The 25,536-nt window shown below is 46.4% G+C and overlaps 1 protein-coding gene across 3 annotated transcripts in view; it reads right to left on the minus strand.

The window, feature by feature from the left end:
• MEF2D (myocyte enhancer factor 2D) overlaps positions 1-25,536 on the minus strand; it is a 184,523-nt gene that overhangs the window by 71,807 nt on the left and 87,180 nt on the right. For all 3 annotated transcript variants that reach the window (XM_030187834.1, XM_030187835.1, XM_030187833.1), the window contains exon 2: positions 2,562-2,851. In XM_030187834.1, the coding sequence (XP_030043694.1) occupies positions 2,562-2,615 (54 nt within the window). In that variant the 5' untranslated portion in view covers positions 2,616-2,851. The remainder of the gene's footprint in view (positions 1-2,561; positions 2,852-25,536) is intronic.

Below are 25,536 nucleotides of genomic sequence, written 5' to 3' on the forward strand. Positions count from 1 at the left end.
CGACCAGACGCTGTGGCTTAGTTTCCCTCAGTTCTTTCATCAAGTTACTGAGTTCACCAAATAGCCACTTGCCCCGAAAGGGCACCTAACCACCATACCTCTAATCAGGAAATCTTGACTGCCTCAACTTGACACTTGACATTTCGCTCATTAGATTGTAAGCTCTTTTGAGCAGGGACTGTCCTTTGTTGTTAAACTGTACAGCGCTGCGTAACCCTAGTAGCGCTCTAGAAATGTTAAGTAGTAGTAGTAGTTTAACTGGAAATCACTTTGACGCTGCCTCCGCTGCTCAATGCCACAACCAGGAGTTGCCGATGTGCCATGACAGAAAAGGATATACTGCAGGCTGTAACCAGTAATGTCATCAATAACATCCAGCAAGTAGGCCAACCCCATTTCCAGCTGGGCGTTAAGGTGTCCATCTTGTGTTGCTGACTGACCCCACTTCAGGCATGCTCTTGCCATGAACACTGTCGCTTGAAGGCCCAAAGAGGCCACTTCAAAGGCTCGTTTCAGCGAGCCTTCTAGCTTCCTATCCTGTAGATCTTTTAGAGCAATGTCCTCTTCCACCAGCAAAGTGGTCTTCTTAGTCACAGCCATAAGAAGGGAGTCCACCCTGGGATGCTGCAATTTATCTTTCTCCTCCAGAATTAACAGTCATGGCTCTTCCCACTCTTGGCCCCACATCCAGCGAGACCCATTCTGCTGTAATCAGGTCTTAAATGTCTGGATGCGTAAGGAAGGCCTTTCAAAGACCTCTAAGCCCCTTCATGATCGATGAAGATGTAAACTGAAGTAGAAGGCTTCTCAATGGAAAGCACCGCCAGTGCCTCAAAAATTAGAGTACTGAGCTCCTTTGAACAGACCAAGGCCATATCAGATAACGAGGAAGAAGCAGACACAGACCTCATCTGCCCGCTCCTGGAGGTCTAAACGAGATCTCTTAGGAGCCGGAGGGGCAGCGAGGTGAGAAAACGAAGATCTAGCAGAATTAGAAAAGGTTCAAAGAAGAGCAACCAAAATGATAACGGGGATGGAACTCCTCCTGCATGAGGAAAGGCTAAAGAGGTTACGACTCTTCATCTTGGAAAACAGAAGGCTGAGGGGGGATATGATTGAGGTCTATAAAATCCAGAGTGGAATAGAACGGGTAGCTCTGGAACTCGCTGCCAGAGGATGTGATAACAGCAGTTAGCGTATCTGGGTTTAAAAAAAATGTTTGGACAAGCTCCTGGAGGACAAGTCCATAGTCCGTTATTGGGATAGACATGGGGGAAGCCACTGCTTGCCCTGGGATGTGTAGCATGGAAAGTTGCTACTAATTGGGTTTCTGCCAGGTACTTGTAACCTGGATTGGCCACTGTTGTAAACACAATACTGCACTAGATGGACCACTGGTCTGACCCAATTTGGCTAGTCTTATGTTCTTCACTCTGATTGTCCCCGCTTCAGTAAATAGGCCTGGCGTAAGAGTAATATACAGCTGAATTCTCTGTTGGGTCTGGAGGTTGTAAAATGGCAGTTGTGCTCTACACGTGATCAGATAGAGGCTGTTCCTCCCTACCAGTCGGCCCCGACAAAATGGTGCTTGTTAGCACGCTCTCCTGTCAAACTGTGAAAATGCCATGCCGGAGAGCCCGACATCTCTGGCATGTTCAGATGACGTGCCAAATCGGAAGACATGCTGCTGCCAATCATTTCCTCCGCGTCCTACAGGATTCCTGGCTTGAACGCACTGCAATGCATCGACACAGGCTGGTGAGTCCCACAGCGGGAAAACCACTTAACTGCCTCCGCAGGAGTCACTATTCACTTCGACTGTCACAAGCGCAGCACAACACATTCCCAAACAGTGAATCAGGATCCCTCCCCTCCAGCAAGTAGAACTTGCAGCCCTACAAGCGGTTCTGAGTCAAACATTAATCGGACTTACCACTGCCGGCTGCTCCCCCCACCCCAAGCTCTACAAGTCTTACCCCAGATGAGAAAGGATCAGGACTGACACTGTGTCCCAGGCTCTCCAGTAAACCTCTTACCTTCTCCTTTCTTTTTATTTTTTTTCTTTCTAGGTTCTTGTGGTGGAAACAGGTGAAGGGAGGGAAGAAGTAAATTTGCGGGCACCATAGACAGAGATCTGAAGACCTCCAGATATAACTGTGCAGGCTCAAACCATCTGTAAAGTTCAACTGAGGACCAGATAACTAACTGGACCAGTAGCAAATCCCTCAGAACCGGAGGCTGAAAATTGTGTCCATCTACCTGCTGGAGATAGAAAATACTGAGGAACTGGACTGGATGCCAAGAGAGATGTGTCTGAGCTCAGTTTTCTCTATCTCCACCTGTTGGTTGATGGACACAACTATCCCACAGGTTCTGGAATAGTGGGAAGCCATGTAATGGAGTGAGCTGGAGAGACCCCTTCATTAAAAAAAAAAAAATCAGCACATCCCCAGGTCATGGTCCCAGGAGATGATTAGCATCCAGGGAGAGGCCATGCAACACAGCACACTTTCTTCCAGCCCCAAAGCCAAGACAGTACCTTCCGACCCACCACCACTAACCTGTCGGTTCCGCTCATCCGTGATCCGCTGGATCTGAATTTTTTTCCTGCCCATGGTCGTTGGAAATCCTCACCGGTAATACAGGGACGATATATATTCCAAGGGTGGTGGGGAGAGATCTGTTTTAATGTTTAGGGCGTCGTTTAAAATCTTTCCATTAAATAATTATTCACTTTAAAAAAAAAAAAAGAAAGAAAGAAAAAGCCAGGTCCTTTTTTCCCTCAGTTCATTCTAATCTTCCGCTTCTCGTTAATTCCCAGTGTCTCGAGGTTTTCACGCTGGCTTCAGACCTAGAGGAAATAAAAACAGATTAGGGTTTCAACAAAACTCCTAAAAGGAGCAGCAATTGTATAACTTTTAAGAAACCGACTTCTCCACATTCTGCCTGGTTTAACAACTGACAGAGCGGGTCTAAGAACAAATCGTTTTCTAGAAACATTTCCTTTTTTCTTTACAGTATTAGCTTGAGCCTTTTTACAGCAGTGGGATTTGTAGTATGGAATGTTGCTACTCTGAGATTCTGCATGGAATCTTGTCACTCTTTAGGATTCCGGAATCTTGCTATTCTTTGGGGTTCTACATGGAATCTTGTCACTCTTTAGGATTCCAGAATCTTGCTATTCTTTGGGGTTCTACATGGAATCTTGTCACTCTTTAGGATTCCAGAATCTTGCTATTCTTTGGGGTTCTACATGGAATCTTGTCACTTTTTAGGATTCCAGAATCTTGCTATTCTTTGGGGTTCTACATGAAATGTTGCTACTCTGAGATTCTGCATGGAATCTTGTCACTCTTTAGGATTCCAGAATCTTGCTGTTCTTTAGGGTTCTACATGGAATGCTCCCACGATTTGGGTTTCTGCCAGGTACTTGTGACCTGGCTTGGCCACTGTTTGGAAAACAGGAACCTGGGCTAGATGGACCATTGGTCTGACCCAGTATGGCTACTCTTATGTTTTTATTTGCAATTGTCAATTTGGGCCCTCTTTACTAAGGCGGTTAACGCGCATACATGGTTAACGCACCTATAACGCAGCTTAGTAAACAGGGACCTTTGTTTCTTTTTCTATCATTCTGCCCCTCCCCCCCCCCCCCAATTCTTAGTGCAAAATCCTATGTAATTTTCATTTGTATGTTTGTTTTTAGGTTCATTACATAATAAATGGCGACCAAACATTTTCAAAATTCTGCCTGCTCTGGTTTTTCAGCAGTATATTTATGACAGTCATGAACTTATATTTCTGATTGTTAATACATTAAAATACACTGAAAGAACTAAGAGCATTGGGTCAAACGACATGCACAATACTGTAATCTGTTTTTATCACTCAGACCCGCAACACACTCTTGTCAAATCAACGTTACATTATGAGTTTTATAGTTCGCAATTACATGTAAAGTTCAATTCAGATCAGTGGCATTGTCACGGGTGGGCCCAGGCCCACCCACTTTAGCTCACAGCCACCCAAAATTCTGGCACCTTTCCTATGGCGGGTGGGGATCCCCAAGTCCTCTGGCAGCCAGAATAGATCACTATCCTACTTGTCCACGTGTTGCCGCCTCACCACACCAGCACCCCCTCCCCTACACCGCATGCATGCACGGGAGGAGAGAGGCCGGCACAGTATTTATTTGTTGCTGGTCGCTGGTGCAGGAGTTGGGGGCAGAAAGCAAAGGGAGATTGTCTGCCCACCCAACTTTGGGCTCAGGTCCCCCAAAATATCATGCCTGGCTATGCCTCTGATGCAGATAACCAAATAAGGTAGCTAGAAACACATTTTTAGAGACGACTGACAATTCTAATCTAAAATAATATTATCACTATCCAACAGATGAAATATGGAAGGAGCAGCATGATATCGACTGATCTGGAAGGGAGACAGTTTGGCACCGGTCCGGGACCAGCGGGCTTCAGAATTCAAACTCAGTCAAGCGCCAGAAATTCGGGACTGTGTTAAGTCCCATTTTGCACGAGTTTGCAAATCGAGTTGTTCATAATTTTCCCAGTCTTTTACAAAAAGCTTGCTGAATGCTGAGCCTTTTGTAAAACAGCTATAAGGACGTATGGGGGTACACCGTGTATTTGACGACACGTGTGGGTAGAAAGTGACAGTCACGTAAACGTGTTGAGCGCCAAGTCTCACAGACTGCACAGACATAAAGCAAAGGTCTAAAATGTAACATTTTGGCTTTATGAGGTGGTTTTTAAGGCCAGAGAGATAAGTACAATTAACCCCTCACTCACTCCTCGAAACCCCAGGTCCGAACGGGCAGTTTGCACACCGCATGATTCCGAGGTGTCAGTGCCGACAGGGAAAGTTGCTGGAATACATGTGCGTTCTCCATGTAAAACGGGATGTGCAGATAAAATTTTAAAAGGTCACCCGCATCACGCCATCTTGAAACTGGTGTGTGTTATGGACATACGTGTAACAGACAGCGAAGAGGACTCATAAAGTGGACGACGCTCCAGATAAAAATAACCGTTTACTGAAGAATGAACAAGACTCGACACAGCTGTGTTTCGGCCGAAGACGCCTGTATCAGGAGTCTCTTGTGTCCAGTAAAAGCACTTTTTTTTTAAACAATGGACCTAAATTGGAGCTGCTGTGTCTTATGTACCGAACAAATATATATATATATACTAGTAAAAGAGGCCCGTTTCAGAGCAAATGAAACGGGCGCTAGCAAGGTGTTCGTCGCCAACACCCCTCCCTCCCTCCCTCCCTGGCCAACCCCTTCGTTATTCTTCCATTGCTCCGCCCCCAACGTCATGACGTTTGACACGAGGGCGGGGCCCGGAGCGATTTCCCACCCCCCGCCTCCCTGCCTCCCTCCCTGCCAACCCCTTCGTTGTTCTGCCATTGCTCCGCCCTCGAGGGTGGGGCCCGGAGCGATTTCCCACTCCCCCACGCCTCCCTCCCTACCAACCCCTTCGTTGTTCTGCCATTGCTCCGCCCTCGAGGGCGGGGCCCGAAGCGATTTTGGTGGCTTCACCACCACGAACCTTTGAACCTTTTTGAAGGAAGTCAGGGCTTGGCTTCACTGACATCAGTGTCCTCAGAATGTTGAGGGTAAGTTTTATTATAGTAGATATATATATATATATATATATATATATATATATATATATATAAAGCTTAAGTCAGCAATCTAACCTCGAGGGTGCACTCGCGGTTAAAAAAACTGGAGACAGATGGATAGGGCTACTGACTGGACCCCGTTTTCAAGGGCAACTTAAGTCCGTCCTGGCTCTTTAACCCCACTGCATGCACAAGGTCATGGAAGAAGCAGAGATTATCCTTATTGCTATCTCTAATCTTTTCCTCTCCATCTTCCTACGCCCACCTCCTAACATCCATTTCCTTCTACACCTCATTCCTCCTCTGTTCAATGTACTTATCCATTAACCCCACTAATATTACGTTTACTACAAATTGTATGTGCTTCTTATGACTTGTGGGAAAGCGCGGGGTACATATGTAATAAATAAATAAATAAATAAATTACAAAGAGGTTAAAATCCAGGACTGGATTAGCCTGTCCATGGAGCCTGCTGATAGTCATGCTCTGGAAGCCTTTAATGTCTCCCTCTCCCCAACATGGGTTATTATCCACACATGTAATTCAGCACCATAGTATCTCGGCACCCCCTGGATACAGATCTCCAAATGCCCAATGTTGGGCTGGTTGAGAACAACCTCTGGACACAACATCAGGTTCACAGCCGAGTCTGAAATGATTCCCCTTCTCGCACTCCTCAAATATCGTTAGGCTTAAGCTTCTGAAAAGTAGGCCCCGGGCCACACGCCTTTCAGTACCAAGCGATGCTTCAGAGCTGGAGCAGAACCCATCCAGGACCTCAGACCGATTACGTCAACTTCATGCTCATGATCAAAGAGGTCGGCCCCTTCCTTCCCCTATCAGGAATGGACAGGATTAAACCAGCTGGAAGTGCAACTATTCCTGCACCCTCCCTTCTGCAAATATCTATACAAATCCATCCTGCCCTCCCCCCCACACACATCTGCCCAGATCTATCCTGCCCCCCTCCCTCCCGTACATTATCTGCACAGATCCATCCAGGCTGAGAGTACTTCCTTGTATACCGTTTACATGGGTCTGAAACCATAAAGCAATGAGCCACCCCTATATAATTACTGCTCCCTAAGGTTTTCTATTAAAAAAATTAAATCCAGAAGAAACCCAAGACAACTTCATATCATACGAAAGGCTTAAGAGGTCTGATCCACTTTAGTAAGAAGAAAAATCACCATCCCTGGGACTTAATGTCCATCTATAACAGCCAAGCATGGTGTGGGGGTGTCACACGCTCTCCCAAAAAAAAGACCATTTCCGAAACAAGAGACTCAGGAGTAACAGTGATTCTCGGCACCTAAACGATATCTTGGACCACCCAAGACTGCCTGATCACCCCCAGATCGTCGCTGTCCCTATAGTCTCCAATCCATAGGTGCCAGCTATTGAGCAAACTCACTTACTGTGACTAGAGAGCATTAACTTCTGTTGCGTTTAGCACGTCATACATAAGTATATAAGTAATGCCACAGTGGGAAAAGACCAAGGGTCCATCGAGCCCAGCATCCTGTCCACGACAGCGGCCAATCCAGGCCAAGGGCACCTGGCGAGCTTCCCAAACGTACAAACATTCTATACATGTTATTCCTGGAATTGTGGATTTTTCCCAAGTCCATTTAGTAGTGGTTTATGGACTTGTTCTTTAGGAAACCGTCTAACCCCTTTTTAAACTCTGCTAAGCTAACTGTCTTCACCACGTTCTCCGGTAACGAATTCCAGAGTTTAATTATGCGTTGGGTGAAGAAAAAGTTTCTCCGATTTGTTTTTAATTTACTACACTGTAGTTTCAACGCATGCCCCCTAGTCCTAGTATTTTTGGAAAGCGTAAACATTTTGAAAAGTTCAGCTCCTATGCTCCAATGAGCTTCCTTCCTTCCCAGCTCTCATCACCCACCTTCTGCATCAATCCCCAGTGCTTCAATTCTGCCACCATGTTGCAAATGGGTGATTGCATGACACACAAAAGGCCCAAAAGACCTGAAATGTTATTTTGGGTCCCCTCAGGCTCTTAACTAAAACGAAGGAACTGTAGAAGTTCTACTGAAAATCTTGGGGTTCAGATCCAGGGCCCGAGTCATTCGGCAAGTGTGCATCCTTAAGGGAGGGCTGCCGAGCAGGTCAACAACTCATCCGTTGACATCTGTGGGAATCTGCAGAAAGCATTCCTTGCTGTGGCTCCCCTACCCTGATGTAGTTTAATTATAAGATTCCTCAGCAGCTACTAATTAAAAATAAGACAACTTTAATTTCTATATATGGCTCCAAGAATGCTACCTGCAAGAAAACGAGAGGCAGGAATTGTTTGGCAATAAGACATAAGACATAAGCATCGCCATGCTGGGACAGACCAAGGGCCCATCGAGCCCAGCACCCTGTCTCCGACAGCAGCCAAAAGAACAAGCATTTCGTCCCGCCTATCCCAGAAATAGTGGATTCTTCTTACATCCATTTAATAACGTTCTATGTCCTTTTCCTCCAGGAAGCCGTCTAACCTTTTTTTAAACTCCGCTAAGCCAACCGCCCCAACCACCTTATCTGGCAACGAATTCCAGAGTCTAACCACGCGTTGAGTGAAGAAAAACTTCCTCTGATTCGTTTTGAATTTACTATACTGCAGCTTCATCGCATGCCCCCTTGTCCAAGTATTTTTTGGAAAGCGTAAACAGACGCTCCACATCGACCCCTTCCATTCCACTCATTATCTTATAGACCTCTATCATATCTCCCCTCAGCCGCCTTTTTTTTCAAACTGAAGAGCCCCAGCCTCAGTCTCAGCTTCATCTACCTACCTACCTGTCTTGGCCCTCCGAGCTTGCCTTTAACACTGCTGCGCTAAAGGCAAGCTGCTTCTCTCACTACCCGAAGCCTATCTCTCTAGTGTCCTGTCTCCTCTTACAGGACTTCCTATGTCCGGGCGGGATGATACAGAGAGAGGCTTAGAGTGGCGAGAGAAGCAACATGTCTTCAGTACAGCAGCATTAAAGGCAAGTTCGGAGGACTGAGAAAGGCAGGTAGACGGAGCCGAGAGTGAGAGGATGTGGACTGCGGTGGGGAGTGTGCGGGGGGGGGGGGGGGGGGTATAGGAGTGCCAGGAAAGGTAAGCAGAGGTGCCTGGAAGAAAAAGGAAAAGAGAGAGATGCAGACCACAGGGGGAAGGGGTTTCAGAGGGCCAGAGGGTGGTGCCCATGGAGTGGGAAGAGAAAGAAGGGAAGAAATGGTGACCATGCAGAAGAGAGGAGGGGAAGGGGAGAGAAAAGGCAGGAGAAGGTACCCATGGAGAAGAAGGGAGACGAGATTGTGTCTATGGATGGAGGGAAAGGGAAGAGATAGAAACTAGATAGATTTGAAAAGAAGGAAGAAAATTTGAAGAAAGCTGAATGCGAAAGATGGATATAGGGCAGGAAACGAAGAAGGAACAAAATGACTAGAAAGATAAAATCACCAGACAACAAAGGAAAGAATAATGATTTTATTTTAAAAGTTACATGTGCCTTTTGGTGATACTAGGAGCTTTCTCATGACCACTTTGCGGCCCTTTATGTGAAAAGGGTTGGAGACCACTGGTCTAGTGGTTCTTCAGGGCAAGAGTGATTCCCAATTGCTGTTGCCCCCATGGGTTCTTCCGCCAAAACGGCTGCCAGGACATCCTGTGGCAGCCTCAGAAGTGTGCTGGAGGTCCTGGCAGCCATCTTGGGACTGGAAGCAGCATAAGCAGCAGGCAAACTCCTGTCACTCCTGCTTATGCTGTTTCTAGTCTCAAAATGGAAGTCCCAGCAGCCATTTTGGCTGCAGAACCAACGTGGAGCAAGAGTGACTGGGCAGGGCCGGTCTTAGGCATGGGCGATAGGGGCGGCCACACAGGGCCCCGCATCTCCGGCTCGTCTGTCCTCCTGTCTCAGAACATCTCCCTGCTCCTTACCTTAATGTGCATCCACATTTCAGTAGAGAGCATCAGGCAGCAAAAGCGATTTCCATATCCCATCAGCTACTGAGCCCAGAGCTTTCTCTCTGCTGCGTCCCGCCCCCTTTTGATGTCACTTCCTGCTTCCGCAATGACGGGATGCAGCAGTGAGGAGGGTTCTGGGCTTGGCAGCTGACGGGATATGAAAATCACTGCCACTGTCTGCTGCTCTCTACTGAAACGTGGTGAATGCACATCAAGGTATGGGGTGAGGTGGGGTTCCAAGAGCTCTAAACCTCTTAAACTCTGATAAATTATGGCTTATGGTGGCGGACGCAGGAGGGGGGTGCAGGCAGGGGGTGCTGGTGGGGGGAGGTGGGCGCAGAGCCCCACTGAACTGGTCTGCACAGGGCACCGCAATTGCTAAAACCGGCCCTGTGACTGGGGATCGCTCTTGCCCTGAAGATCCATTAGATAACCAGGAAATTTAAAGGTAAGGACGGGAGGGCCTTTGAATAGTGGGTGGTGGGAGGGAAGGAGGGGGGCACCGACAGTGATCGTGGATGGGGGGGGGGGGGGACTGAGGTGGTGGCAAGAGTGATGCGAGGGAGGCAGGGGTTCGGTTTCAGTTTCATCCAAAACCGAACTGTAAATTTTGGTTGCTCTTTTAGTTTCGGTCAAAACAGAGAATCCCAGTTTCAGTTGGCCTCTAGCCCCCAATAAACTCCAAGGCAACAGGCAGACATTGGATCACTGCTGCCCAAATGAATCTGAATAAAATGGTTGATTGTAAAAAATAATTTTGGATTTTTCATGGCTGATGCTGTGACCAGCTGACACCAAAATCTAGTTGGCTCCAGGATTCAGTCAGCTGCGTCCCTGACCTGATTGGACAATTCAACTGGAAAGTTGCCTTTCGTCACCATCCGGCTTTCCCAAATTATCAAATAAAAGTGATTGGAAAATTTAAAAAAAGAGAGAGACATAGGATAAACACTTAAATGCATAGAGCTTGGTGCATCTCAAAGTCGGGATGTATCTTGCAGACATGACCAGCAAATTTATTTGCATAGCTGAAGCCCCCCAAACTCACATGTCCTCTGTACAACTTTGGAATCACTGCGCCAAATAACATTATAACCTAAAACAGACAAACACCAGACCCTCAACGGACTTTGAACCCCCTCTCATTCTGATATATTCAGTTAAAACCTTACACAGCAAGGCTTACATTAGGGAAAAGAGCTGCATTTATACAACTTGCAGGTCACCTCGTCCCTGACCTCCTATGACCATCAAATATTAATAAAAATTTTACTTTAAAACCCACAGAGCGACTATGGAAATATTCCCATTAGAGTCCCACCTTCCTGTTGTGACCGAATCACGGGCCTTAACACAAAATAAATGAGCCACAGAGAACACAGTGAAATGTGATATTTTTCGCACTTCTAATGCCAGAAATGTGCTAATGTTAGGATGTTGTAAATTATTTCACTCTACACTTGCTCTCCTGCAGCTTTTTGGGTTGGGTAGCCACAGGCGGGATACAAGTACAAGCCAATCATTCCAGTTGCTGTCACTGAAGTCAACTGGATGGGAATGATATGGGGTAGAGATATTTAAGAGGGTGACGCCATTGAGTCTATGAAGGGGAACGCTGTGGGGAAGAGATATTTAAGAGGGTGACGCCATTGAGTCTATGAAGGGGAATGTGGTGGGGAAGAGATATTTAAGAGGGTGACGCTATTGAGTCTATGAAGGGGAATGTGGTGGGGAAGAGAGATATTTAAGAAGGTGACACCATTGAGTCTATGAAGGGGAACGCTGTGGGAAAGAGATATTTAAGAAGGTGACACCATTGAGTCTATGAAGGAAAACGCTGTGGGGAAGAGATATTTAAGAAGGTGACGCCATTGAGTCTATGAAGGAGAACGCTGTGGGGAAGAGATATTTAAGAGAGTGACGCCATTGAGTCTATGAAGGGGAATGATGTGGGGAACAAATATTTAAGAGGATGATGCCATTGAGTCTATGAAGGGGAATGATGTGGGGAAGAGATATTTAAGAGAGTGATGCCATTGAGTCTATGAAGGGGAATGATGTGGGGAAGAGATATTTAAGAGAGTGATGCCATTGAGTCTATGAAGGGGAACACTGTGGGGAAGAGATATTTAAGAAGGTGACGCCATCGAGTCTATGAAGGGGAATGATGTGGGGAATAGATATTTAAGAGGGTGACATTATTGAGTCTATGAAGGGGAATGATGTGGGTGAGAGAGTTTTAAGAGGTCTATGAAGGTAATGATGTGGGGAAGGGAGATGGAAGAGAGATTTAAGAGAGTGACACCACTGAAGTCTATAGAGTGCAGGGGTGGACTGACCACTGGGAGAATAGGGCAGTGCCCGAGGGCCCACAAGAGTAGGGGGCCCACTGTATTCTAGCCTCTATCTAGTTTAATCACTTTTGATAGGTGGTTAGGGGTCCAAGACCCTTTTTGTCAAGGGCCCAGATCACTTTCAGTCTGCTCCTGATGGGGAGGAATGATGTGGGGAAGAGAGATTTAAGAGTGACACCACTGAAGTCTATAAAGGGGGAAAATGTTGGGAAGAGATATTTACGAAGGTGACACCACTGAATTCTATGGAAAGCGGGAGCGGACTGAGCACTGGGACAACAGGGCAGTGCCTGAGGGCCCATAACAGTAGGCTCTAGTTTAATCAATTAATAGGTGGTTAGGAGCCCATGATCCTTTTTGCCCAAAGTCCCAGATCACCGTCAGTCTCCTCCAAATGGAGAGGAATGATGCGAGGAAGTGATATTTGAGAGGGTGACTCCATTGAGGTCTATGGAGAGGAATGATATGGGGAAAAGATTTTTGAGAGGGCGACTCCATTGAGCTCTATGGAGAGGAATGACATGGGGAAGAGATTTTTGAGAGGGTGACTGACTCCATTGAGGTCTATGGAGAGGAATGACATCGGGAAGAGATTTTTGAGAGGGTGACTGACTCCATTGAGGTTTATGGAGAGGAATGACATGGGGAAGAGATATTTGAGAGGGTGACTCCATGGATGTCTATAGAAAGGAACGATATGGGGAAGAGATATTTGAGAGGTGACTTCATTGAAGTGTATGGAGAGGAATGATGGGGGGAAGAGATGTTTAAGAGGGTGATGCTATGATGTCTGAGTAGGTAGACGGTGAGGAAGAAGAAATACCACTAAACTCCGTGGCATGGAATGAGAAGGTAAACAAGACGTCTCTCTCACGGTAAGTACACAGCTTTTGGTGGACCCAGTCCTGAGTGGACAACATTTTGCAGCCAAATCCCTCAATATTTAATTATTGTGTTTGTTTTAAAGCACTTGACTCCCTTCTCGCTCCTTCTTCCCTCATTCAGAGTTGCTAACACACTATCTAACCACAAATGTGTTTCCTTGTGAAGGGACGGGGGACTGGGGGAAAGAGAGACTGGTGGCAACAGACATTCACCCAAGTACAGGTTGCTGTAGAGTAACCGATGCCTGTGACCACTACACCCTGGCAAACTAAGCTCTGAACGGCACCCTCATCACTAAAAAAAAAAATCCACTGACCCAAAGAATCACAGCAAGCGATAACCACAAATTAGCACTTCAGCATGTTACCAGAATGCCGAGTCTCCCTGTTCCCCATGGTGCTGGCTACACACCCTCCCCACCCCGAAAATCAAGCTAATTACACAAAGCACACTGCGTGGCACCCTGCACACAGACTGGCAGCATGAAGCTGTAATAATTATTTCTAATTGGCACAACAGCAAATTTAGCACACGGCTAATCAGAAGCTCTCCCCCGCCCTGCCCTTCTTTGCTCTTTTCCTTTTAATTCAGATATGGCAAACATTACCACAAGCTACCTGACCTAACTGTGACATGCAAAGAAAGAATTTTGCATGCACGTACAAATATTCCAGCCGTGAATGTTGCACTATGAAAGCATGGGGGGGGGGGGGGAAGAGAATATGGCCAGCCTGGTTGAGAAGGAGGACTGCAGAGGAGGCAGAAGGGGGGGTTACTGTTCCACTACGAATCTTTCCATCAGTCTTTTCCCTGGAAAAAAACTGGAGGGCAGACCACTGTATTTCTCTAAAACTTAGCAAAATCCTTCTGGCTCCACCAGAACACCAATCTGCACAGTGTGGAGAAGCCAATGTCTTATTTTTTATTTATTTTTTTATTTTTTTTTAGCAAATGTGTGTTTTAATTGACATCTTTCTATTTTTTAATAAAGAGCGTACCTGAGGAATTGAGTATGGAATGCATAATCCCTCATCTCAGAAAACTAAAGAAATTTAAAAAAAAAACTTTAAGACAAATATTTATTAGCTCACCAGAAAACCAGCTAAGGCTGACAACCTCACCCCAGGTGGATCCAGTCCTGGCTTTGCCCCACTGCATGCAGGGAGCTGTAGTCCCGATTTCCCCAATGTACTGCAGGTACTGGGATAAAACAAACTTGCTCATTGGTCTGTTTTGGTGACCTGGGGTGAGGCAGAACTCCTAAACGTATCACCTGAGAAGGCAGCAGGTGATTTACAACAGATCTTTATGGAGCCCACACTCACCAGCATGGTGGGGACACAGACACCAGCGCAGTGCCGGGGAGGAGGAGGAGGAACAGGGACTGTCAGAAACCAAGGAACGCCCAAGCCACAGCCACTCCTGGATACCCTTCTACCGATCCAGTAGTTCTCAGCCCAGTCCTCGGGGTACCCAGTCGGCTGATAAAAAGAACTAATCACAGCCACGTTCACTGTGGATACCCTGAAAAAGTGACTGGCCTGAAAAAAATGTGGAGACAGTTTTTTCCTGCTCCCCCCCCCCCCCAGCCCCACCCAGGTCAGAAGTTTAAAAAAAAACTTGAAGTGTTTGAAAAGCTCAGGAGGAATAAGTGGTTAAAAAAAGAAAAAAAAAGTCCCTCTCCTCCCCAAATGTTGCCAGTGTTTTTCCAGGACTTCAGATCTCTAATCCCAGAGGACCAAGTTGAGAACCACAATGTTGAGCTACTGTAAGGAGAAGCTGAAGGTGATGGAGCGCATTGAGTTATCTAGACCATGATGGTCACAACAAGATGAGATAGATGATCAGGTCTGCTGAAGGCTCAGTCAATGATCCCCCCTCCTCCCATGATCCATTTCTAGACTGGTCTAACAAAGACCATCAGAGCCCAGAGTGAATCCAGGGATCTCTCCCTATTGAATAACCAAGAAGAAAAGATTCAGGGTGGATGTGGGGGGCACTGCGGCTCCACTTAAATATGTCATCTCCACCCCTGCTTCTCCTCCTAAACACCAGAACACAAAGTGAGAAGGGATGTGCTGAAAACACAGATACCGATGAAGTAGTTTCCAAGGCAACAGCTTTCATGCAGCAGCCGCGCCACTTGGAGAACAAGGGACTTTATTTGTGTCATATGAAGCCACTGCGGCGGAAGGGTGCACGGATACAGAAGCAGACAATTGGTGCAAACTGGACCCGAAGGTACCTTCCTCTGAAAGAATCACTTCCCAGACGTATACACACATGCAAACTCTGTGTACAAGGCTGTGCAATAGATACCTGCCATTACTGGGGTGAATCTGGTGGTCAGATCTCCAGTTGGGAGTCCAGGGGCACACAACATCTCTGGGCAGAGGGAAGAGACTTTCTGTTCAAAGAATCACTCATAGCAGAATGAAAACAAATATAAGAAAGTCCCATTCCGCTCAACTAACAATCGAGCAGAGGAATTTGCTGGTGGAGAACCCACGGAGGCCATCTAGCATAGCTTCCTTTAGAAAAGATTTGAGCAAGTTCCTAAAGGGGAAAAAAGTCTAAAAAACCATTGTTAGCCAGTTAGACTTGGGGATAGCCACCGCTTATCCATGGATTGAGCTGGAAGGAGAGGATCAGCTCACTAGGATCTACTGGGTACTAACTAGTGACCCAGACTGGTCACTGTTGGAGACAGAACACTGGACTCAACAGATCTTTGGCCTGGCCAATAATGAAATACCCTACATAAGCAGGCCAAAGAGAGGCACAGTAATCACAAGAGAAGTTTCAGATGCTCAGTTGTCCCTGGTATTGGAATGAATTTCAGAAGATGAGTCATTAATTCTCAGGAGAAATCTAGCAAAGCTAGAAGAACAGTCCAGAAATTGGCAAGTAAGACTTAATGTTTAAAAACATAGGGACATGCACTTGGGCTACAGAACCCTAAGGGAGCAGTACCATTTAGGAGAAATACTTCTGTGCTTGAAAGAGGAGAAAGACTTCTGGCGGGGATCATTTCTGAGAATCTTAAGGTGGCCAAACAGGTGGAAAGAGGGATGGCAAAAGCCAGAAAGATGCTTGGGTGCATAGGAAGAGGATGGCCAGAAGGAAAAAGGAGGTGATAAGACTCTGGTGAAACCCCACGTACAATCCTGGAAGCTGCATTTTCAAAAAGATATAAACAGGATGAAGTCAGTCCAGAGGGCGACTACTAAAATGGTCGGGGGTCTTCATCACAAAGCATACAAAAATAGGGTTACCATATTCTGTCCTCTCAAAAAGAGGACACATGTCCCGCCCCCCCGGCCTGCCCACGCCTGCCCCTTTCGCATCCTCGTCCCGCCCCCTGTCACATATTCCCCTGCCCTCCCCCGGGTCACATGTTCCCGCATCAACTCTCGGCGGCCATTTTGAATCCCAATACCGTCACAGCAACAGGATGCAGGGCAAGGGCAGCGCTCCAGGCAGGAAAGAGGGGGCTCTTTCCTTCCCCGAAGAGGTCACTAGACCACCAGGGCAGTATATAGTAAGTAAGGGAAGGGGAAGCTAGGACAGGCCCGCCCGCCCGTTTGTCCAGAAATCTGGACAAACGGGCGGACTGGCAAAACCCGTCCGGACGCCCGGACATGTCCAGGTAAATCCGGACATATGGTGACCCTATACAGAAATAGACTCATAGACATCAATATGTATACTTTGAAAGAAAGATGAGAGCGAAGAGATATGATCGAGACATTTAAATATCTCCACGGCATAAATGCATAGGAGGCAAGTCTCTTTCAACTGAAAGGAAGCTCTGGCATAAAGATGAAGTCAAAACGGGATAGACTCAGAAGTAATCTAAGAAAATCCTTTTTTTTTTTTTTACAGAAAGAGTGGTAGATACATAGAACTACCTTCCAGTGGAGGTGCTGGAGACGAGAACTATCTGAAATCCAGAAAGCATGGGCCAGGCAAGCAAGATCTCTTAGTAGGAGGAAGAGATAGTGGATGATATGTATGGACAGACTGGATGGGCCATATAGCCTTTACCTGCCCTAAGTTAGTTACACATACTGATGGACTGAATACCTAACTCTCCAAAATGGTGCCTTCAACGATAAGACATAAGCATCGCCACACTGGGACAGACCAAAGGTCCATCTAGCCCAGCACCCTGTCTCCGACAGTGGCCAATCCAAGTCACAATCACCCAAGATCCACGGAGCAAAGCATTTTGTACTGCTTGTCCCAGGAATAGTGGATTTTTCCCTACGTCCATTTAATAACATTCTATGGCCTTTTCCTTCAGGAAGCCGTCCAAACCTTTCTTAAACTCTGCTAAGCTAACCGCCTTAACCACATTCTCCGGCAACGAATTCCAGAGTCGAATTACGCGTTGAGTAAAGAAACATTTTCTCTTATTTGTTTTAAACGTACTGCACTCTAGTGCCCGTTTGAAGCTTTCCTCTAATTTAGACTGAGTCTTATCAAGGCCTCATCCCAGGTGCTGCCCTAGAGACACGGTACCCATTCAATCAGATCAGACACATACAACGTGACCCTCGTCATTGCCTGGCGGTAAGTGGCAGCGCAGTCATGTTTCCGTGGAGGCAGAAAGGACAGTGTGTCCTCCAGGAACTACTTATAGCCTCGTGGTTGAAGGTTAGCAAGCAAACATTCCTCCGCAAAGATCCCCTGACACACTGCCCCACGTCTTCTGGAGCTGTGCAGGAAGACCTGAGTTTAGGAGGCCTCCAGGTTGGCAAAGAAGCTCAGCACATATTTAAAAAGACTCATGAGCTGTATAATACCTGTTCAGAATTGAGTTGGGGGAAGGAAGACTGGGAAGGGTACGAGTTTCTCGGAAAACTTACAGTTAAAAATGTGGTTTATTCGTTGCATTGTACTTTGACCATTTGGTATTTCTAAAAAAAAAAAATGTTTGAAAGTAAAAACAAGTGATTTGAACAAAAGGTGGTTTCAAGTGCTTTTGTAAACTGGGCACGTGAAAACAATTTATTTTCTTGTGCTACAGGCACACTGTATAATAAACAGTGAAGAAACGTCATGAGCTGCTGCTGAAACCCTTTCAGTACACAAATCCTGCTCCCTGGCCAAGTGCTAATTAAACGTAACAAGCTTTAAATGCATGCATCACTGGTGTTTGGAGCGCCATTAAGGTACACATCCCTCCACTTCTCCCTGCAGCCTGTGGCTGGGCTGCCTTAAAAGCAGTTTCCTCCCTCCCCTGCACCTGTTGTGGCCACATCTGCTGAATCAGAGACTGGCTTGACAAGCCGTGCCATGTGGGTTGAAGGCCGGACTGTTCTGCTTGCATGGCGCAATTTCAACAAAAATTTGAAAAAACTACTCCTAAAAGAAATGTCACCATAATTGTGTGGGTTCCTGATGTCCCTCCCCCCTCTCCAGGTCCAGACACGTTTTCCCCCTCCTTTCCTCCTGACCTGGAATGATAGGGGGAGGGCGGCAAATGTCATCAGCAACTGGATCATTTCCACTGGAATCCTAGCTGAGGTACAAGAACTTCAAGCTATTTAAACTAAGAGGATCAGAACCTTATTTCCAGCACTGCTCTGGTGAGGGATGGGGAAAAGAGAGCGCGCAAATTACGATGGGCACACAAAGGGAAGTAACAGCCCCATACTAGAGGGAGGAGATGTTACAGTTCTCAAATGGTACAAGAGTTTTCATCTGTTCCATGTTTCATTATGAACTTTATTTAATAAAAAAACAAAACAAAAATCTCTCACTTAAACAGATAAGAAGCTTGGGAGTCAGAGGTGCCAACTGGCTCCAAATTTCCTGGGTGGTTTAGTTCTGTCTTGGTTTTACTCCATTGCTTGCTAGGAGTTGTAGCTCTCATGTCTATATTGCATTCCCTAAGAAAAGTCCATACATGCAGCAGGATAGAGAAATTAGGTCTTACCTGATAATTTTCTTTCCGTTAGTCCTTCAACTCTTTCCCACTATTCCAGAACCTGTGAGATAGTTGAGTCCATCAACCAGCAAGTGGAGATAGACAACTGCTGGCATCCATGGCATGAATATTTTTACTGTTCTAGTTGTCTATTGCTCATGTTTGATTTATTCTTACTGTACACTGCCTTCAGTGAATTCATTCAGAAAGGTGGTAAATAAACAAATAAACAAGGACTCCATGCACATTGAGAAGCTTCAAGGAAGAATACTAAGCCTCTTTGTCCTCTCTGCGAAAGGACGGAAGCTCCACAGATTGGTTGAGATGAAATGCTGACACCACTTTCGTAAGACAGGAAGGTACTGTACATAACAAGACCCCTGCCTCCGAAAAGTGAAGAAAGAGATCCTAACGAGAGAACCTGAAGCTCTGAAACCCTACGTGCCAACAGAACAGCCACTATAGCATACGACCTTCCGAGAAGGCCTTCTAGAGTGGCTCAAAAGGAGGCTTCTAAAGAGCCCAAAGGACTAAATTAACGTTCCACTCTGGACATGGTGTACGAAATAGAGGCCGCAAGCGGCCTGCTCTCCGCAATAATCGAATGATGTCTCTTGTGGCTCATCCAGATAGCTTCTATAGTCGGCCCTTGAAACAGGCCAAAGCCACAACCTGAACTTTTAGAAAACCCAACACCAATCCTTTCTGAAGACCTGCCTGGAGAAATGCTAGGATTTGCGTGATCTGAGCAAAGAAGGGAGAAGTCCATACTCAGAACATCAGCCCTCGAACATCCTCCACACCCTCACATATGCCATGGATATAGAGCATTTCTGAGCCTGAAGCAAGGTAGCAATAACTTAATCACAGAATAACCTTTTCGTCTCAACCAAACCCTTTCAATGGCCAAGCCATAAGACCAAAGGGGCACGGATCCTTCATGAGCACCGGACCTGCAGAAGATAGAGAGAAACCCCATCCAGCAGGCCAATCAAGTCCGTGTACCACAACCTCCACAGCCAATCCAGGACTACAAGAATTGACCCCAGTGCAATGCAATACTTCTCAATATACAGTCTGCCACGGGCCAAGAAGGGAAGACATACAGTAGGATATGTGTCCAGCCAAGACTGCAGTAGGGCATCGATTGCCATCGAGCCCAGTTCTTTCCAACGGCTGAAGAACTTGGGCTCTTTGGAATTCCTTTTCACCGCCATCAAGTCCAGAAGTGAAGAACCCCATCAGTCCACAATCAGCTGAAACCTCTAGATGGAGAGTTCCCATTCTTCTGGGTCCAAGGAATGCTTGCTGAGAAAGGACCCCATGATGTGAGCTGTCAACAAGCACAGAGTTTTCTCTACCAAACTCATGAGGGAGGCCACCTCCACCATCATAAGACAACTGCCGGTCCCACCTTGCTTGCTGATATAAGCCATCATCATCACATTTTCGGAGAAAACTTGGACCGTGGCCAAGATTTAATCGACCACTAAGACTCCTGTTTCATCCTGGTGCCCTGTGCCATATGGCACTTGTAATGAACACCCCAACCCGACTTGCTGCCATCCTTGTCATCGCCACCCATTGTGTTATCAGAAAGGAAGCTCCTATAGTCAAATTCCTAGGCAACAACCACCACTGCATATGCGGTCTGGCAACCAGCATCAAAGGAAGATGGAGGTCACACTTCTGTGACATCGGAGACTAGCGGCTGAGAAGAGATTCCTGTAATGGCCGTATATGAGCTCTTGCCCATTGCCACTGTCATTGACCCCAGAACCTGGAAGTAGTCCCAGACCCTGGGTCTGCCTTGACTGAGGAGAAGATGAATCTGTTGAACCAGCTTCCTACGGAGCACAGGAGGTCGAAGATCCACTCCTACACTGTGTCAAATAGAACGCCCACATACTCCAGCGTCTGCAAATGAAGTTAGTCTACTCTTCTCGAAATTGATCACCCAATCCACAACTGCTGAAGACGAATCACTTTGTCCGTCGCCACCACACTGTCCAAATAGGGTGATGCACGAATGAACCAGTCATCGAGATACAGGTGAACTAATTCCATGGCACCAAAGGAAGACCTACACCACCACTGTAAGCTGGGCATTATGGTGCCCGTCTTGAGTTGCTGACTGCTGATGCCATTTCAGGCACGAACAAGCTGCACACTGTCATTTGAAGGACCAGAGAGGCCACTTTAAAAGCTTGTTTTAGCAAGCCTTCTAGCCTCCTATCTTGTAGGTCTTCTAGGGCAATGCCCCCTTCCATAAGCAAGGTGGTCTTCTTAGTCACTGACATAACCATAACCCTGGGAAGCTGCAATTTATTCTTCTGCTCCGGAACTATGGGATGGAGACAAGCCATGACTTTTCCCAGTCTCAGCCCCACCCCCACATCCGGTGAGACCCATTCTGTTGTAATCAGGCCCTGAATGTCTGGATGCACCAGGAAGGCCTTAGAAGGACATCTAAGCCCCAGGATCGATGAAGATAGAACTTGTTAAAGGAAATCAGGGACGCAAACAAACTGGGCAACACAATAATAATGGGGGATTTCAATTACCCGCATATAGACTGGGGTAATGTAACATCTGTACACGCAAGGGACATAAGATTTCTTGATGAAATCAAGGACAGCTTCATGGAACAGCTAGTTCAGGAGCCGACAAGAGAAGGAAAAATACTAGACTTAGTCCTTAGTGGTGCTCATGATCTAGTGCAGGGGGTAACGATACGAGGGCCGCTTGATAACAGTGATCATAATATGATCGGTTTTGATATTGGCATTGAAGGAAGTGAAACTAGGAAATCAAGTACGCTAGCGTTTAACTATAGAAAAGGTGATTACGACAAAATGAGAAAAATGGTGAAAAAAAGACTGAAAGGAGCAGCTCGCAGAGTAAAAAACTTGCATCAGGCGTGGATGCTGTTTAAAAACACCATCCTGGAGGTTCAGGACAAATATATTCCACGTATTAGAAAAAAGGGAAAAAAGACTAAACGTCAGCCGGCGTGGCTAAACAGTAAGATAAAGGAAATCATTAGAGCCAAAAAACAATCCTTCAGAAAGTGGAGAAGAGAACCAACTGAAAGTAACAGGATAGATCATAAGGAATGCCAAGCCAAATGCAAAGCGGAGATAAGGAGGGCAAAAAAGGACTTTGAGAAGAAATTAGCGTTGGAAGCAAAAATACATAGTAAAAACTTTTTTAGATACATTAAAAGCAGGAAACCGGCCAAAGAGTCGGTTGGGCCGCTGGACGAAAATGGTGTTAAAGGGGCGATCAAGGAGGACAAAGCCGTAGCGGAGAAATTAAATGAATTCTTTGCTTCGGTCTTCACCGAGGAGGATTTGGGGGGGACACCGGTGCCGGAAAGAATATTTGAAGCGGGGGAGTCGGAGAAACTAAACAAATTCTCTGTAACCTTGGAGGATGTAATGGGTCAGTTCAGCAAGCTGAAGAGTAGTAAATCACCGGGACCTGATGGTATTCATCCCAGAGTATTAATAGAACTAAAAAATGAACTTGCGGAGCTACTGTTAGAAATATGCAATCTGTCCCTAAAATCGAGTGTAATACCGGAAGACTGGAGGGTAGCCAATGTTACTCCGATTTTTAAGAAAGGTTCCAGAGGCGATCCGGGAAATTATAGACCGGTGAGTCTGACGTCGGTGCCGGGCAAGATGGTGGAGGCTATTATTAAGAATAAAATTGCAGAGCATATACAAAAACATGGACTGATGAGACAAAGTCAGCACGGATTTAGTGAAGGGAAGTCTTGCCTCACCAATCTAATGCATTTTTTTGAGGGGGTAAGCAAACATGTGGACAATGGGGAGCCGGTTGATATTGTATATCTGGATTTTCAGAAGGCGTTTGACAAAGTGCCGCACGAAAGACTCCTGAAGAAATTGCAGAGTCATGGAATCGGAGGTAGGGTATTATTATGGATTAAGAACTGGTTGAAAGATAGGAAGCAGAGAGTAGGATTGCGTGGCCAGTATTCTCAGTGGAGGAGGGTAGTTAGTGGGGTCCCGCAGGGGTCTGTGCTGGGTCCGTTGCTTTTTAATGTATTTATAAATGACCTAGAGATGGGAATAACTAGTGAGGTAATTAAATTCGCCGATGACACAAAATTATTCAGGGTCGTCAAGTCGCAGGAGGAATGTGAACGATTACAGGAGGACCTTGCGAGACTGGGAGAATGGGCGTGCAAGTGGCAGATGAAGTTCAATGTTGACAAGTGCAAAGTGATGCATGTGGGTAAGAGGAAACCGAATTATAGCTACGTCTTGCAAGGTTCCGCGTTAGGAGTTACGGATCAAGAAAGGGATCTGGGTGTCGTCGTCGATGATACGCTGAAACCTTCTGCTCAGTGTGCTGCTGCGGCTAGGAAAGCGAATAGAATGTTGGGTGTTATTAAGAAGGGTATGGAGTCCAGGTGTGCGGATGTTATAATGCCGTTGTATCGCTCCATGGTGCGACCGCACCTGGAGTATTGTGTTCAGTACTGGTCTCCGTATCTCAAAAAAGATATAGTAGAATTGGAAAAGGTACAGCGAAGGGCGACGAAAATGATAGTGGGGATGGGACGACTTTCCTATGAAGAGAGGCTGAGAAGGCTAGGGCTTTTCAGCTTGGAGAAGAGACGGCTGAGGGGAGATATGATAGAAGTGTATAAAATAATGAGTAGAATGGATCGGGTGGATGTGAAGCGACTGTTCACGCTATCCAAAAATACTAGGACTAGAGGGCATGAGTTGAAGCTACAGTGTGGTAAATTTAAAACGAATCGGAGAAAATTTTTCTTCACCCAACGTGTAATTAGACTCTGGAATTCATTGCCGGAGAACGTGGTACGGGCGGTTAGCTTGACGGAGTTTAAAAAGGGGTTAGATAGATTCCTAAAGGACAAGTCCATAGACCGCTATTAAATGGACTGGAAAAATTCCTCATTTTTAGGTATAACTTGTCTGGAATGTTTTTACGTTTGGGGAGCGTGCCAGGTGCCCTTGACCTGGATTGGCCACTGTCGGTGACAGGATGCTGGGCTAGATGGACCTTTGGTCTTTCCCAGTATGGCACTACTTATGTACTTATGTACTAACAGAATGAAAAGCACCGCCAGTGCCTCAGAAATGAGTACTAAGCTCCTCTTTATGACTTGTGGAATATTCCGCTCCTCAAGAGGGAGTTCTTCCTCCTCTGAAGGCTCCTTCAGCGATGGCTCCTCTGATTAGACCAAGGCCACATCAGATAAGGAGGGAGAAGCAGAGATAGCCTCGCCAGCCCTCTCCTGGAGGTCTGAGATCTCGTAGGAGCTGGAGGGGTAGCGGGACGAGAAACTGAAGAACGTTGCAGCAACTCTAACTGTCCCTGCTTTAGTAAATAGACCTGGTATAACAGCAATATAAACTCCAGAGAAAACAAAGATCCAAACGCAGCTGAATGCTCTGTCGAGCCCTGAGGCTATAATATGGCAGCTGTGCTCTGTGCGTGATCAGAGGCTGCTCCTCACTGCCAGTTGATCCCAACAAAATGGCAACTGTTCCCGCGCTTTCCTGCATCAAACAGTACACCAGCCCTGCCGGACAGCCTGAAGTCCCTGGCACATTCGGATGCTGTGCCAAATCCACAGATGCACTGTTGCCAACCATCTCTTCCACATTCCACAGGATTCCTGGCTTGCACACACTGCAACGCTCCGACGACGGTTGGTGGTCCCACAGTGGGAACACTGCTTAACTGCCTCTGCAGGAGTAGCCATTCACCCCAAATGTCACAAGGGCAGAACAATGTGTAGCGAGCAGTGAATCAGGATCCCTCCCATTAACCAAATAGAACTTGCAGTCCTCCAAGCGGTTCTGAGTCAAACTTTAGTCGGACTTACCACTTCAGGCTGCTCCCCCCAAGCTCACTGTCTCCGCAGATGAAAAAGCCTCAAGACTGATAGACTATCCCACGCTCTCCAGCAACCCTTTTTCTTTCTCCATTTTTTTTAGGTTGATGTGCTGGAAAAGGAAAGCTCCACAGGCAACAGGGGAGAGGTGAAGGCAGGGAAGAAGTAAATTCATGGGGCATCAGAGACAGGGGTCTGAAGACCTGCAGATATTTATTTTTTTATTTTGTTATATTTGTATCCCACATTTTCCCACCTATTTGCAGGTTCAATGTGGCTTACAGAGTACCAGAGAGGCGTACGCCGACTTCGGTATGAACAATTACAAGGTGATGTAGTAGTGGAATAGGACCATTGGAACAGACATATAGGGAGTATGATTCTTCAGACTCAAACCACCCGCAAAGCTCAACTGGACCATGAGCAAAAATCTCAGAACCAGAGGTTGAAAAGTGTGTCTATCCACCTGCTGGGATAGAAAATACTGACTGGACTGTATGCCAAGAAATGTTTCTCAGTACAGTTTTCAGTTATTTATCTCCACCTGCTGGTTGATGGACACAACAATGCCATATGTTCTGGAATAGGGAGAAGTTACATAATGGACTAAAAAAAAAACTGGACCAGCCTCCCATTAGAGAGTTGCACGGGGACAGAAATCTAACCCGTCCCCACAAGAATTTAATGGTACCGAAAAAAAAATTCTGGTTGGCTCTCTCAAGTCTTTCTCTGGGTTCGAGCCGCAGCACTGTAGGCAAAGAAGGAACAAAGTTGGAACTTGGAACACTCTGGCGTTCACAAGTAAGACTTGTCTTGCTGGCACTGTGTGCTGAGAGGTCACCACATGCATGCACT

Source organism: Microcaecilia unicolor, chromosome 14 (assembly GCF_901765095.1).
Source record: "Microcaecilia unicolor chromosome 14, aMicUni1.1, whole genome shotgun sequence".
In the NCBI taxonomy this organism is placed as follows: domain Eukaryota; kingdom Metazoa; phylum Chordata; class Amphibia; order Gymnophiona; family Siphonopidae; genus Microcaecilia; species Microcaecilia unicolor.